The sequence below is a fragment of the Chiloscyllium punctatum genome, chromosome 1 (genome assembly GCF_047496795.1).
Source record: "Chiloscyllium punctatum isolate Juve2018m chromosome 1, sChiPun1.3, whole genome shotgun sequence".
In the NCBI taxonomy this organism is placed as follows: Eukaryota; Metazoa; Chordata; class Chondrichthyes; order Orectolobiformes; family Hemiscylliidae; genus Chiloscyllium; species Chiloscyllium punctatum.
This window is the reverse complement of record NC_092739.1, coordinates 22,484,193-22,501,264: the sequence shown is the minus strand read 5'-3', so window position 1 is coordinate 22,501,264 and position 17,072 is coordinate 22,484,193. Positions and strand designations below refer to the sequence as shown.

The window sequence follows — 17,072 nt, the reverse complement described above, 5'->3', positions numbered from 1 at the left end:
CAGTGTGGGAGATTCCCAATCTCATTTAATGACCATTTTGAATTATAGTACGTATCCATTACTCAAGATTTTTGTGAATTTACTGTTTTAATATGTAATCATTATGGCAGCAGTAATTTGTATTTGAATGAATTAAAATACTTTACACAGTTTGCATTGCCACCACCATGGCTTCAGCTGTGATTTACTGTTTCAGATGTACTGGTTGAATTAACCACTATGATCTTCCTAGGCAGAAAGTGGTGGTTAGTGTACTGCAGGGAATAAATAGTGTGCAATACTGATGTGGTAGTTCACCTCGTGCTGTCAGCCAGAGTGCAGCAAATTTGAAATTTAAATTCTGGTTATGCGATGGACTCCAATTGGAATTAGTCTTTATATGTCAAGATTTTGCCACCTGTGTTCAATGCTGAAAAATTTTTCTCTGCTGTTCTCTGGGTTATAATGAAGTAAAGCTACATTATTAATGATTCTTTTTGAATATTAGAGTTGTTTTGTAATACCAACACTCAAGTGTGAAGAATGTCACCTTTTAGACATATAGAGAAATGACAGAGTTGTAATTTTCACTGTGCAATTTAATATTATCACAAGAATGTGCAGCTGCATTATTATTTTTATATGAAAATGATAACTTTGAATAGACATGCATGGAACTATAAAGCCAACAAATCCATAATAATATCCTGACATTTCTCGACTAAATTTATTGTGTGATGTGCAAATAAAGTGTTGCGTGGCATTTTTGTTTGTCCTGCCTTCATGCATATAATGGCAAGCTACCTTTCTGTCTTTGTACAAATGCAGGACATAGTCTTTAGTTTTCATGTTCGTAAACAGCCCAATAACAAAACTACAGAATTGCATATGTTTTAAGAATTTGTGATTTCTGTGAATGTGATTTAGTTAGAGGTAATGAACAGTTAGCAGCCAACTATGACATAGCTGTAAAATAATTTGTAAACATTTCTAAAGCCAAATAACAGGCATAAGTGTCCAAAGTTTATTGATGAAGCTATGAAAAGGACCAAATTTGTGTCTGCGATTAAAAGCAACTGAGAGAAGATCAATTTTGGTAAGTAGGCTAAATGAGCTTGTAATCTTGATTATGCAGATATGTTTTATTAGGAAAGAAGTAACAATTGACAGCCATTAGTTGAAATTTAGAACCTGAAACTAAACCAGTGCAGTTAAATATCACAAAGTAACCTCTCAACATGACAGTCGTTGTTGCAACATGTAAACCCCAGAACTTCTTTCAAGTCACATTCTCAAACAAAGTGACATCTCAGCTCAGACAATGCATTAAAGGTATGAGGTTAAACTCTGTCTGTATCCCAATCTTGAGTCAGACTAGTTCTATTTCCAAAGTAGGAATTTATAAAATATTAAATGGATTGACTGCCTGCATAGACTGCCTGCAGATTGAGCATTTTTTGAGCAAAATAGAATGCATCTGCAAATATATTTACATATTAATGAACCAAAACCTGAAACCCATTCTAAAAAATGAAAGACTTAACAGCAATCTAGATTTGTTCAATACATCATTTCAGTTGCATGACACCGTAATCTTTTGCTGTAAATTCTGTGTCTTATGATCCTGCTTTACAGCTACCTGATAAAGGAGCAGTGCTCTGAAAGCTAGTGCTTCCAAATAAATCTGTTGTACTATAAACTGGTGTTGTGTGATTAATTATATTTCAGACTATGGGCTAAGTGGTGGAAAGTGCGACAGGGGTATACTGAGGAGAAAGTGAAGACTGCAAATGCTGGAGATCAGAGTAGTGAGTGTAGTGCTGGAAAAGTACTGCAGGTCAGGCAGCATTCAAGGAGCAGGAGAATCAACGTTTTGGGCATAAGCCCTTCATCAAGGGAATATTTACAATAGTTTATGTTGGCACAGACCTGATGGGCCAAAGACCCTCTTCTATATTAATCTATAATTTTAAGCACTCACTGACTATTGCCAATCCATTACACTAAAATCAAATGAGCCCCTTGAGTGACTGTAGCAGCACTCCCTGACTGTCCACAGTCCCTCTTGACCTCACTAAGGATTGTTCCACTTTGATCTATAGACATGGACATTTATTTGACAGTGTGCTTGACACATAAATTGCTGGCACATAATATTGGTGAGATATTGGCACAGTGTCGCACAGCAACATTTCCGTCTCCTTGTCTGTTCATTACTCCTTAGCTGCCTACACTAAAAAGCTATCCCAACCATGCAAGAAAGTGAGCTCTAAGAAATTAAGCTAAGAGCCATAAGATACATTCTGTTCTAGATCCATGAGATACGTGTTTGTACCTGTGAACAAACAAATGTGCGCAGTTCCTGTTCCCCTTACAACTGCTCTTATACTTGAGAATTTTATAAAGAAGAGTTATACAGACATAGTGGTTGGCCAACCACAGGCTTCTTCATTAAAGTAAGCCTCCTAATGTCCTGATATAGAGCCTCTAAGTTTGTCCAACACAAATTTCTCCATGATTTAATTTCAGTTCCCACCCAAAACACACAAATTCACCACGACTTATTTGAGAAAACAAGACTTTTGCTGAAAACCATAGACAAAACTTTATGTTTCTGACCAAACCTTAATTAATTCAGATCCAAAACTCTCTGGCTTTGGTTGCTATCTTTATGTTTCCTTAGCCTCTCAGACCCAACACCTCTAGGAATTAGCTGATAATTTACAATCCTCCTTATCGTTAGACCTTTTGCTGAGCACTCTAGATCCATGAGCCAGGTTGACTGTTCCTGATACGCCTTCATGACCACAGACCCTTCTAGACCAAGATCACTATAATTTGGCTGGAAATTTTACAATCCCCAACAAGGCTGATCCATCTTTGGGCAGAGTAATGGCAGATGTTATTTAACTCCAATAAATGTGAGGTGAGAAGAAATAAGGTGAGGGACAGTGAATGGCAGAACACTGGGTAGTTTAGTGGAATAGAGGGATCTTGGGGTAATTATTCACAGAATGTTGATGTTGGCAGAGCACATGAAGAAGATAGTTAAGAAGGCATATGCGATACTTGCTTTCATTAGTCATGGCATAAAGTATAAGAGCAAGGAGGTAAGGTTGGAGTTGTACAGAACATTGGTTAGGCAACAACTAGAGTACTGCATGCAGTTCTGGTCACCTCACAACAATGTGATAGCATTAGGGGAGTGCTGCTACAGTCACTCAAGGGGCTCATTTGATTTTAGTCTAATGGATTGGCAATAGTCAGTGAGTGCTTAAAATTATAGATTAATATAGAAGAGGGTCTTTGGCTTACAGGATAGGTTTTTGGAACACCTTGTGATGGAGCGCTCAAGGTAGCAGGCTATTCTGGACTTAGTGCTATGTAATGACCCAGACTTTATAACGTAAGGGAACACTTAGGAGGCAGTGATCATAATACAGTAGAGTTCAGTCTGTAGTTTTAAAGAGAGAAGGAACAATCGGATATCATGGTGTTACAGCTAAATAAAGGTAATTACAGGGGCATAAGAAAGGAACTGATGAAAATCGACTGGAAGCAGAGCCCAGTGGGGAAGACAGTAGATCAAGAATGGCATGAGTTTCTGGGTGTAATTGAGGACACAGTACAGAGGTTCATCCGAAAGAAAAGAAAGATTATCTGGTGGGGATTAGACAGCCATGGCTGACAAAGGAAGTCAGGAAATATTTCATAGAAAAAAAGAGAGCCTATAAAGTGCCCAAGAGCACTTGGAAATCAGAGGATTGGGAAGACTACAAAAACAAACAGAGGATAACAAAGAGAGAAATAAGGAAGAAGAGGATCAAACATGAAGGTAAGCTATCCAGTAATATTAGAAATGATAGTAAAAGTTTCTTTCAATACTTAAGGAACAAACGAGAGGCAAAAGTAGAAATTGGGCTGCTCCAAATTGATGCAGGAAGGCTAGTGATGGGAAATATGGAAGTAACTGAAGAAGTGAATAAATACTTTGTGTCAGTCTTCACAGTGGAAAACATGAGTAATATCCCAACAATTAAGGAGAGTCGGAGGCAGAGTTGAGTATGGTAGCCATTACAAAAGAGAAAGTGCTACAAAAGCTAAAAGGTCTAAAAATTGATAAATCTCCTGGCCCGGATGGGCTACATCCTAGAGTTCTGAGGGAAGTGGCTGAAGAAATAGCAGAAGCATTGGTTGTAATCTTTCAAAACTCATTGGAGTCAGGGAAAGTCCCAGATGATTGGAAAATCGCTGTTGTAACCCCCTTGTTCAAGACAAAAGATGAAAAATTATAGGCTAATTAGCCTAACCTCGGTTATACGTAAAATTCTAGAATCCATTGTTAAGGATGAGATTTCTAAATTCGTGGAAATACAGGGTCAAATTGGAACAAGTCAGCATGGATTTAGTAAGGGACGTTGTACCTGACAAACCTGTTAAAATTCTTTGAAGAGGTAACAGATAGGTTAGACCAGGGAAACCCAGTGGATGTTATTTACCTAGACTTCCAAAAGGCTTTTGATAAGTTGCCTCAAGGGAGACTGCTGAGTTAGGTGAGGCTCCATGGTGTTCGAAGTAAGCTGCTGGCATGGATTGAGGATTTGCTCTCTGACAGAAGGCAAAGAGTTGGGATAAAAGGTTCTTTTTTGGAAAGGCAACTAGTAACAAGTGGTGTCCCGCAGGGATCAATGTTGGGGCTGCAGCTGTTCACGTTATATATTAATGATCTGCATTAAGGGACTGGGAGCTTTCGGGTGAAGTTCACCGATGATTCGAAGTTAGGCAGAAAGGCAGGTCGTTCTGGGGAGGTAGGGAGGCTGCAGAAAGATTTAAACAGTTTAGGAGAGTGGTCCAAGAAATGGCTGATGAAGTTCAATGTGAGCAAATGCGAGGTCTTGCACTTTGAAAAAAAGAATACAGGCATGGACTATTTTCTAAATGGTGAGAAATTTCAGAAAGCCAAAATACAAAGGGATCTGGGAGTGCTAGTCCAGGATTCTCTAACGGTTGACTTGCAGGTTGTGTCCGTGATTAAGAAAGCCAATACAATGTTGTCATTTATCTCAAGAGGATTGGAATGTAAAAGCAGCGATGTACTTCTGAGACTTTATAAAGTTCTAGTCAGGCCCCATTTAGAATACTGTGTCCAATTTTGGGCCACACACCTCAGGAAGGATATACTGGTGGAGCATGTCCAGCGGAGATTCAACAGATGATCTCTAGAATGGTGGGCCTAACATACGATGAACGGTTGAGGATTCTGAGATTGTATTCATTAGAATTTAGAAGGTTGAGGGGAGATCTAATAGAAACGTAGAAGATAATACTTGGCTGACACGGGGTGAATGCTGGGAATTTGTTTCCGTTAGGCGAGGATACTAGGATCCGTAGCACAGCCTTAGAATTAGAGGGGGTTAATTTAGAATGGAAATGAGGAGACATTTCATCAGCCAGAGAGTGGTGGGCCTGTGGAATTCATTGCCACAGAGAGCAGTGGAGGCTGGGACGTTAATTATTTTCAATGCAGAAATTGATAAATTCTTGATCTCGCAAGGTGTTAAGGGCTACGGGGAGAGTGCAGGTAAGTGGTATAGACATGCCCATCAGGCATAATTGAATGGTGGAGTGGATTCGATGGGTTGAATGGCCTTACTTCCACTCCTATGTCTTATGGTCTAAGCTGCAGTCACTGGATACCTCTAACTTACATAACAGAAATTTACAGTATTTAGTTGATTGGGAAAGGACTGAAAAATTGGAAGTTACATAGATATTGTCTTATCAATCAGTTCAGAGATGATATTATACACCTCTGGAGCGGCTGGGTCTTGAACCTAAGCCTCTTGGCCCAGAGGTGGGGACACCACCACTATACCACAGAGCTCTGAAGTAATAAATAAATGAAGTAAGTTTAATGGTAGTCACTACCCAAAATGAGATTCTGTAATTGTTATTTAAAGCCGAAGGGGTAAAACTACAGGAATTTCTTTTCTCAGTGTTAGATTCCAATTTTCATTCCCTCCATAATTTCTTAACTTTCTCATAAATGCCCACATCCTCCATTCCAGGAGAGGAAAATTCCACTCAAGATTATATAAATGTTGCCAATGGTTGTGTCATGGCTAGATTGAGGAGAATTTGCTGAAAACTCCAGATCCTTTTTATAACTGCCTCTGATCAATGAATTTAAATAATATGGATAGTGCATCTGTTTACTTTAACTCCCAAATGTGTAGCCAAGAAAAGCAGCAGCCATATTGTTGTGGCACATTTTGAATTTTAAAAAAATAGCAAATCAAAGATGTCACATTTAATAATGAGTATTTGTAGTGTATGGAGTTAATGACAATATGCTAATAACTAATATCAGATGATGTCAGATCGTATGGAATTGGGACTAGAGTAAAGACTACTGAAGTCCTGCTCAAGCATGCCTCTGTAACATAGTCTAAACAATCAGTAAATGTTCCTCACTTTGTACTAAGTTGGTGCCAGTCCTCATCTATCAAGAGATGCCAGACCCCACTCATGATATTTATGCAGACAAATTCCCTCAATGTTACAATATTTACAACTTTATGGTTCTGGGTGAAATTACTACTGGACAAATCAGACCTCAGAACGAAACCTGGCTTGATAGGTCATATTATATTATTTATCATTCACTATAATGTGGGCACACAATTCTACAGATGTTCTTTCATAATAAAACTGAAGTTTAATACACAAAAGAAAAATAAACAAAGTAAATTCTCAAAATAGAACATAATTTGATCGTCTCAATCATAATTTTAAAACACACAACGAAACAAAGTTTCATCCATTCCCTAATACTATCATTTTACAGTGTTTCAAATTAGTACTCTTTACAACAGGGTGGAAAAATAATAGTTTCTTTTACATAGAACTATACAGCACAGGAATGGGTTCTTCGGCCCACAATGTTGTGCCAAACATGACACCAAACTAAACTAATCCCTTCTGTCTGCCTGTGGTCCACATGCTTCCATTCCTGGCATATTCATGTGCTTATCTAAAAGTCTCTTAAACGCCTTGATCATATCTGCTTCCACCACCACCCCGACAGCGTGTTCTCGTGTCCTACTGCTCTGGGTAAAAAAACCTGCCCCTCACGTCTCCTTTAAATATTCCCCTCTCACCTTATGTGCATACACTCCAATTTTAGACATTTCATTTATGGGAAAAAGATGCTGATTGTCAATCCTATCTCTGCATCTCATAATTTTATAGACTTCTATCAAGTATCCCCTAAGCCTCTGCCTTTTTCTAGCCTCTCCTTATATCTCACAACCTCAAATCCAGGCAATATCTGGTAATCTCCTTCTGCATCTTCTCCAAAGCCTCCACATCCTTCCTGTAGTGTGACAACAAGAGTTGAATGCAATACTATAAGTGTGGCCTAAACTCTTATAAAGCTGCAACATGACATCTTGACTCTTGTACTCAATTCCCCAATCAATAAAGGCAAGATTGCCATATGCCTTCTTTCCCGCCTTATCTACTTGTGTGGCCACTTTCAGGGAGCTATGGACTTGAACCCAAGATCCCTCTGTACATCAGGGTAATGCCATTAACTGTATATTTTTCCTTAACATTTATCTCCCAAAGTCCTGCAACTCACACTTACCCAAATTAAACTCCATCTGCCATTTTTCTGCCCATATCTACAAATGATCTAAATCCTGCTGCATCTCTTGACAACCTTCTACACTATCCACAACTCCAGTGATCTTTGTATCGTCTGCAAACTTACGAACCCACCATTTTCATCCAAGTCATTTATGTATATTACAAACAGCAGAAGTCCCAATACATATCCCAATGGAATGCCACTAGTCACGGACCTCCAGCCAGAAAAACATCCTTCCATCACTACCCTCTTCCTTCTATGAGCAAGCCAATTCTGAATTCACGCAACCAAGTCACTGTGGATCCCATGCATCTCAACTTTCTTGATGAGCCTAAAATGAAGGACCTTATCAAAAGCCTTACTAAAATTAATATAGATAACACCCACAGCTCTATCCTCATCAATCACCTTTGTCATGTCCTCAAACAATTCAATAAGTTAGTAAGACATGATCTGCCCTGCACAAAGCCATGCTGACTGTCCCTAATTAGGCCATGCTGTAAAGAATTTCACAGGTTGACGACCTTTTCAGAGAGAAAAATCCTCCTCCTCACTGTCTTAAATGGGCAATTCCTCACTCTGAGGTTATGCCTTTTCGTTCTAGATTCTCCTATAATGAAAAACAACCCTGTCAATCTCCCTAACAATTTTATATGTTTCAATAAGGTCCTCTCAAATGCCTGAGTACAACATCAACCTTTCTTCAAAAGAAAATCCCTCCTTATCCAGAATCAACCTAGTGAACTTTCTCTGAACTGCCTCCAATGCCACTATAGGAGGATCAAATCTGTCACAATATTCTAGGTATGATCTGATAGTTTTGTTGTATTACGGTTTGGAAGTGTACTGGGATGTACAAAGTTAAAAATCACACAACACCAGGTTATAGTCCAACAGGTTTGTTTGGAAGCACTAGCTTTCGGAGAGCTGCTCTTTTATCAGGTGGTTGTGTGCACGATGGAGGAGCAGCGCTCCAAAACCTAGTACTACCAAATAAACCTGTTCGACTATAACCTGGTGCCGTGTGATTTTTAACTTTGTTTTATTACCTATTTCTTTAATTACTATAAATAATATTTTTTCTGACTATTGTCCTAGTCATAACATTTCTTTAGCATGTTAACATGACACGCTCGTTGATTTTTCCTGCTGTTTGAAGTATTCACTACATAATTTACATCCTTGATAATCTTTTCTTCTTTATGGTCTAATGATCTGTTAACTCTCTCAGTTTAGCATTAGTAAAAGATTTCAAATACTCCTGTAATATATTCTATGCCTAGAAAACTCTTAACATCATGGAAACACATTCTTAAAATCCAATCTGTGCAAAAAACTTCACCACAACACCCCTGAGTTATATTCAATGGGAGAAAGGGACATGAAAGGAACCAACTTTCAATGCAGATATTCAGGGAGCATTTATCTTACCTCAACTTTAATGAGCATTGTCTCAGGCATCTTCTGTCATCAAAGCTGCTGTCACCGGGCTATACCATTGACTGTAACCATTGGGTTGATCCTAGGGAATGGAGAGCACAGAGGGTCAAATCCCTTTACGGTTAATCTTAATATATTAACGAGGTTACCAAGATTATAGGAGAGAGACATCAAATACAGAAACTGTAGGAATAAGTAGGTAATTTTGAGAGACTACAACTAATGAAGTAGTGTAGGATCAGCTCTCAGGCCTCAATGATCACAATCTATATCAAATCAGATTTGCGGACCACAAGGTAACCCATCCAAGTTTGCCAGATGGGAAAATTAACTGAGAAGCACTCAATTAAAAAGGCTGTATAGGTATGTGAACTTGTTAATTGGGTTTGAAGGTGGCATTTGGAATATAATGAAGATATGCAAAGCTATTCATTTTGGTAAGAAGAATTTTTTAAAAATAGAATATTATTTTAAAGCTGAGAGATTTGTAACTGTTGAGAAATATGGATGTCTTTACATTTGAATCACAAACATTTAACATGTAGGAGCAGCAAGGAATTATAAAGATAACTCATCATTCTATTTTTATTTAATTGCTAGAAGACAGTCAGCTCCATTGGTTAAGGGAAGATATACTTGTTTTGGGGGTTTTGGGAGAAAATTGCAAGATGGAAGGTTCTCTGATTTATTCCATGGTGAAGAAGGCTGTTAGAAGATTGAGTTCAAAAGGCCTACATTCTCTGGAGTTTAGATAAACAGAAGATGATCTCATTGAGGTGTATATAATTTGGAAGGTTTGACAGGCTAGATACTGAAATGCAGGACTGGAATTAATGAAGGGCTTTGTCCCTCACCTAAGACAAGAGAAGCCCTATCATAATTCCAACAGCAGCCCTGTAGCCATTTATGATGGAAGCAACTTTTGATGGCTGGTAGCAGGATTTTCATCCCCTTCCGGGAGGAAACCCTACATTAAAAATCTAGCTAATCGAATGGACAGCAGTAGAAACACCATTCTGAATGGCAGCCATGGCTAGGACCACAGACAGTCCCAGTAGTAAAAGGTGCCAGGTAAGTCCAGAAATTAAGTTGGCAGGCCTGGAAGAAAATGAGGGGGTGCTTTAAAGGGTGGGGAGATGATGTTGGGGGTGGGGGGGTGTATCTCCAGTGTCCAGGGAAATGGAAAGACGGTTCCCCAGATACCAGGATATGAAGCTAAAGCTGCCAGTCTCTCTGACTTTTGTGGGCCTTCCCCAACAGTGGTTATGACAGTGGGATAAGTCCCTTACGCAGTCAATAGTGTACCACTTAAGGACTTGAATAGGTCCACTTCCTGGCAGACAATCCAATGCTCCTCTATCCCTATTTGCCTGCTGTGGGGGCAGGGGTAAACAACTAGGTGGACGGCCTGGCATCCACTGGATTTTACATTTTCCCCCACATTCAAACTGGCAGAAAAAAAGTCAAAACCATCATTTCCCCGGCTCGGAGTCTAGAATAAACAGGCTTAAGCAAAGGATTGGCTATTTAATAATGAGATTAGAAAAAATGCCTTCACTCAGGAGTTGTGATTCTTTGGAATTCTCTACCTCATGAACTGGGAATTCTCAAGTCTTGAGTGTATTCAAAACTAAGATCAGTAACCTTCTCTGAGTATTATGGGAATCGAGGGGTGCAGGAATAGGCAGGAACATGGAATTGATATAATGGCTCAGTCAATTTTTATTGAATGGCAGAGCTGGCCAAATGTAGGAGTCCTGCTCCTATGTTTTTAATCAAACAACATAGAAGGAACTAATAATTCCATTGTATTTGCATACACACTTGGAAAGAGTTACTCAAATAATGGTATTCTTCTGTTTTTTTCACTATTGCCTTTTTTTCTCACATAAATACAATATCCTTTTTAAAGTTACTTTGAATCTGTTCCCGACACCCTTCCAGTCAATACATTCTAGATCACAATTCCCTGAAAACTCATAATTTCTGCTTAACTTGCCAACTAGCTTTTTCAATTTTAATCCACCTGCACCACATTATTTTATTAACTCATTGAAATTAGCCATTTTCAAGGAAAACAATTTTAACTTGACGCCTTTTCCATAATTATTCTAAATCTAATGATATAATAATCACTGTTTCCATGAATGATCCCACACTGAAACATGTCTCCAATCATCCCATTTCAGAATTTAGATCAAACACCGGTTCATACTTTTTGATTTGATTTGATTTGATTTGATTACTTACAGTATGGAAACAGGCCCTTCAGCCCAACAAGTCCACACCAACCCGCAACCCACCCAGACCCATTCCCCTACATTTATACATTCACCTAACACTATGGGCAATTTAGCATATAATATATATAAATCTACTGCCCCTTAGAGCCATAGAGTCATAGAGATGAACAGCATGGAAACATACCCTTCGGTCCAACCCGTCCAAGCCGACCAAATATCCCAACCCAATCTATTCCCACCTGCCAGCACCCGGCCCATATCCCTCCAAAACCCATCCAAATGCGTATTAAATGTTACAATTGTACCAGCCTCCACCACATCCTCTGGCAGCTCATTCCACACACGAACCACCCTCTGCGTGAAAATGTTGCCCCTTAGGTCTCTTTTATATCTTTCCCCTCTCATCCTAAACCTATGCCCTCTAGTTCTGGACTCCCCGACCCCAGGGAAAAGACTTTGTCTATTTATCCTATCCATGCCTCTCATTATTTTGTAAACCTCTATAAGGTCACCCCTCAGCCTCCAACGCTCCAGGAAAAACAGCCCTAGCCTGTTCAGCCTCTCCCTCTGGCTTAGATCCTCCAACCCTGGCAACATCCTTGTAAATCTTTTCTGAACCCTTTCAAGTTTCACAACATCTTTCCGATAGGAAGGAGACCAGAATTGAATGCAATACTCCAACAGTGGCCTAACCAATGTCCTGTACAACCACAACATGACTTTTTTGGACTATCAGAACATTGGTTAAGAAAGTGATCATATTATATTTGTTACTATATCTGTCTATATTAGGATAAATGAAGTCACCATTATTAGTGCTCTTTAGTTCTTGCATCTTTCTTTAACCGTCCTGCAATTTTGATCTTTCCTCTCCTTCAATCTATTTTGTGACTTATCATATATACCAAATGGCAAAATTATTTATCTGTTGTTCCCTAATTCTAATCAAGTCAATTCTATCTTTGAACTCCCAACTACACCAACTCTATGATATTGACTTCTTTGATAAAATGTTCCAACCTCCTTTTTTTTCTTTCCCCTTCCTGAGTACTTGTCAGCCAGGAATATCAATTTCCCTACCCTTCCTTCTTTGAGCCATGTCTCTATTATCATTATTGCCACTATATTTTCATCTACATGACGACCTGTGCTTGTAGCTCTCCAACCTAGTTGTCTGTATTACATGCAATTACCACAAGCACTGCAATCCTATCTTTGCCTGCCTTACATTTGCCCACTGTCATAAAGGTACATGGCTATTAATATTTGAAAATTTGGGTTCTAACGAGGAGGAAAATTGGACTTTAGTTGTTCAGTTCTGAGAAAATCTGACCTTTTCTTCAAGGTCAAAAAGTTACTTTGAACATCGAGTTAACAATAGCACTTACAAGAAGTCTTCTGAATTCAGTGAAATGGCCAGCAAGTCATAGCCTAGAAATAGACAGAAGGGGCCAAAACAGGTTCATTCAGGAGTGATGAATAACAGCAGAGGTTAATAGCAGTCTCCAAGCAGTCAGTACTGGGAAAAAAATCTTAAGAATATTAGAAATCAATGAGAAGAATGTTCCAGAATCAATGCTGTGCAGATATCAGCAAAGGTTGTTGAAGACATACATTTAGGGCATATGTGTTAAGGAATAAGTTTAAATAAGTTGAATTACCAGCCTGTTTTAAAGGTCTGAAGTGATATGTTAATTAAAGAAAATAATATCTAGTGAATATGCAACAATTTGCCAAAATGAAACCAATGACAACTGTGCCTGGTAATCAAGAAACTTCGTTAGATTAAAAAAAAGCAGATGCTGGAAGCACACAGCACACCAGGCAGCATCAGGACGTGCAGAAGTCAATGCCTCGGGTGTGACCCTTCTTCAGGACTGGGGACGGGTGTGGAGGAACTGCAATAAAGGGGATGGCAGGGGCAGGATGGTGAAATGGGGATAGGTGAACATTGGTAGAGGGTTTGCCTAGCCCCACTTCACCACCCTGCCCCTGCCACCCCCTTTATTTGCAGCCCCCCCCACACTCACCCACAGTCCTGAAAAGGGTTACACCCAAAGCGTCAACTTCAGCACCTCCTAACGCTGCCTGGCTTGCTATGTTTTTCCAGCCTCCTGCCTGTCTAATCAAGAAACTGCAGCATATAGCGGGCATGACTCTCTATGGAAATCTGAGTGTGTGGGAGAAAAAACAAACCATCCTGCCTGCCCACTACTCGTTCACAAAACTACCCAAACTAAAATTACCCAAGAAACAGGTCTGCCCTGGCCAGACACTTTCCCAGTAGCCCTGAACGTAATACATGGCCAGATAAACCAGACCATGGGGCTCACCCCCTTCAAAGTCCTTAGGGGCAGACCAGGCCACCAAAACTGGATGTAGAGTTGCTTGCTGAGCTGGAAGGTCCACTTCCAGATGTTTTGTCACCATACTAGGTAACATCTTCAGTGGGTGTCCAGGCGAAGCAGTGCTGATAATTCCTGCTTTCTATTTATATGTTCAGGTTTCTTTGGATTGGTGATGTCATTCCCTGTGGTGATGTAATTTCCTGTTCTTTTTCTTAGGGCGTGGTAGATGGGGTCTAACTCGATGTGTTTGTTGATAGAGTTCCAGTTGGAATGCCATGCTCCTAGAAATTCTTGTGCGTGTCTCTGTTTGGCTTGTCCTAGGATGGATGTATTGTCCCAGTCGAAGTGGTGTCTTTCCTTATCTGTATGTATAGATACTAGTGAGAGAGGATCATGTGACTAGTTGATGTTCATGTATCCTGGTGGCTAGTTTTCTGTCTGTTTGTCCAATGTAGTGTTTGTTACAGTTCTTGCACAGTATTTTGTAAATGACATTAGTTTTGCTTGTTGTCTGTATAGGGTCTTTCAAGTTCATTAGCTGCTGTTTTAGTGTGTTGGTGGGTTTGTGGGCTACCATGATGCCAACAGCTCTGCCAACCATCCCACCCAAACTTTGGGTTCGCTACGTGGATGATACCTTTCTCATCACTAAATGAAACAAATTAGAGAAAACCTTCAAGACCATCAATAATACCCTTACTGGTATAAAATTCACCAAAGAGGAGGAAAATAACAACAAACTGCCATTCCTAGATGTCACAGTAGAGCGAACAGTCAATGGGGAACTTCAAATTAGCGTCACAGGAAAACAACACATACAGAAGCAATCATCCCAACATCCACAAACGAAGCTGCTTCAGAACATTGTTTCAAAGAGCCAACACACACTGCAGCACAGAGAAACTACACAGAGCAGAGGAAAATCACCTATACCATGTATTCAAAAAGAATGGGTACCCAATGAACACAGTCCATCACTTTCTCAGCAACAAACCCAAACAAGCAGACAAAATACGTCCAGAAACCACAGCCACTCTCCCCTACATCAAAGACATCTCGGAAATGACTGCCAGTCTACTCAGACCTCTAGATAGTATGTTGGGTACATGGTCCCATTTGTATATCATTCCCGGTCCTCCCTCTTCACAAAGCCACCATTTCACAGGAAGTGAACCCTCACTACCCTTGACCAGATTCTCTCGATCTATTCATCCACCTATGTAGCCATTCGATTGGAAATAGAAACCCAGCAGCTGGTCACCACCATGGAGGAAGTAGCCAACACCACATCCAAAGCACTCACCCAGCTGAATGAGGAAGCTGAATGAGGAAGCACGGTGGCCAACAAAACTGGATGGCCCTGGATTATCTGCTGGCTGAGAAAAGGGGCACATGTGCCTTCCTCGGCTCCAATTGCTGCACTTACGTACCCAACCCCAGTGAGAACGTCACTAGCCTAGCCCGACAAATCCAACAGGCTGCTGCTGTACTACACGACCAAAAATCAAAATGGGACCTATGGAGCTGGGCAAGCTCCTGGTTGGGTTCCTGGGGCACAGCCTTGCTACAGGGACTCAAAGTCCTCATGACTATCATTGTCTTTATCACACTCCTTGTCATGGTATTAAAATGTGCTGTCTGCATTTGTGCTCAATGCTGCTACCCTCCACCCACCTTACCATCCAATTAACGAAGGCCCACTGGGATAATAACTTTGCCCCGACATTGAATATGCAGCTTCGGACTCAGACTCGGACCCCACCGATTCCGATCCTCTCCCGCCAGATAACCCCCCTGGCTCTGGCTACATTCCCCACTTCGCCTCAACCCCTAACCCCTCACTTCCCAGACAAAAACAAAAAAAAGTGGTGGGACTTGTGGGAGAGGATAAATAAAACACTCTGCCTGCCCACTACTTTTCACAGAAACCATGTCTGTTCTTAGCTAAACAGAGCATACCCATAGTACTTCAACTTGACCACAAACAGCTCAGGAACTAAATGGCAAATGAGACATTACCTAAACAGCTTCCAACTGAAGGAATACACTCCTTAGATGATCTGATAATAGACTTCCTACCTCACAACAGCATCACCATTCCTGCAGCCCCAAGGGCATCCCCAATCACCTCAGGTACTGAAGCCCCACAAAGCCTTCCTAGACTGAGTGGCACCCAGATACCCAACAAGAATGCATACCCACCCTGCAGACCCACTGAAATCAGTATACTGGACATTAGCACTTGCTCTAGTAGAGGAACAGAACTTCCTGTTACAATTATTACCTGATTGCTACAGACAACCGATTGTTTTCCATTGAATGTAATTTAATTCATATTGTCTTGTAATTAACACTACACTACTGTTACACTATGAAACACTATAAAAACTGTCTTATCTACAGCTCAGGGAAGAGAATCCTTGACTTAACTGTGCAGAGTGTCCAGTCCTGTCAATTTCTGGATAAAAGCAAATTACTGTGGATGCTGGAATCTGAAACTTTGATAAAGGGTCAGTTAGACTCGAAACGTCAGCTCTTTTCTCTCCTTACAGATGCTGCCAGACCTGCTGAGATTTTCCAGCATTTTCTCTTCCTGTCAATTTCTCTTTCCCAAGATATCATGAGAAATAAACCAGTATTCGTCAATTTCACCAGATCTGTGTTTGGCCTCTATTTGTAATTGGACGATTCTTCAACAGTTTGTCTGTACAGGCCTTGCTGAGTATTGCTATTCTTTGGAATGAAACCATTCTAATAGTTTTTGACTAGTGTAATATAGTTTCTTTTTTGTGTTATGCAATTTTTTTCTCATAATATCCTTGGTAAACAAAAAAAACTTAGTGTCTATTAAGTCAGGTACCAGTCTGGGATCTGACCTGTCCAGTGTTACCACCATCTATTTGTTTGTTTGATTTATTGTTGTCACATGCTGAGATACAGCAAAAAGTGTTGTTTTGTGTGCAATACAGGCAGATCATAATATACAAAGTGTGTCAGGGTAACAGAACAGAGTACAGAATTCAGTATTACAGCAGCAGAGAAGGTCCAGAGAGAGAGAGATGACAATTAACATTTTAGACGTCCATTTAAAAGTCTAATAACAGTGGGGAAGAAGCTGTTCTTGAATATGTTCGTACATGTATTCAAACTTATATCTTCTGCCTAATGGAAACTGTAGGAAGAGAGTAGGGATGGGACAGTCTTTGGTTGGAATAGTTGCTTCTTGGAGGCAGCAGGAAGTATATATGGAGTCAATGGATGGAAGGCTGGTTTGTGTGATGGACTGGACAGTGTTCATGACTCTCTATAGTTTCCTGTGGTCTTGGGAAGAACAGTTGGCATACAACACTGTGTTGTATTTATAAAAATTGGTAAGAGTCTTTGTGGACATACTGAATTTGGGCGGCACGG

At 40.1% G+C, this 17,072-nt stretch overlaps 1 protein-coding gene across 1 annotated transcript in view; it reads right to left on the bottom strand.

The window, feature by feature from the left end:
* The window catches only part of sorcs2 (sortilin-related VPS10 domain containing receptor 2), a 668,617-nt gene that overhangs the window by 638,011 nt on the left and 13,534 nt on the right, over positions 1-17,072 (bottom strand). Inside the window, exon 3 of the mRNA XM_072576855.1 lies at positions 9,062-9,152. Coding sequence (XP_072432956.1) covers positions 9,062-9,091 — 30 coding nt within the window. The 5' untranslated portion in view covers positions 9,092-9,152. The remainder of the gene's footprint in view (positions 1-9,061; positions 9,153-17,072) is intronic.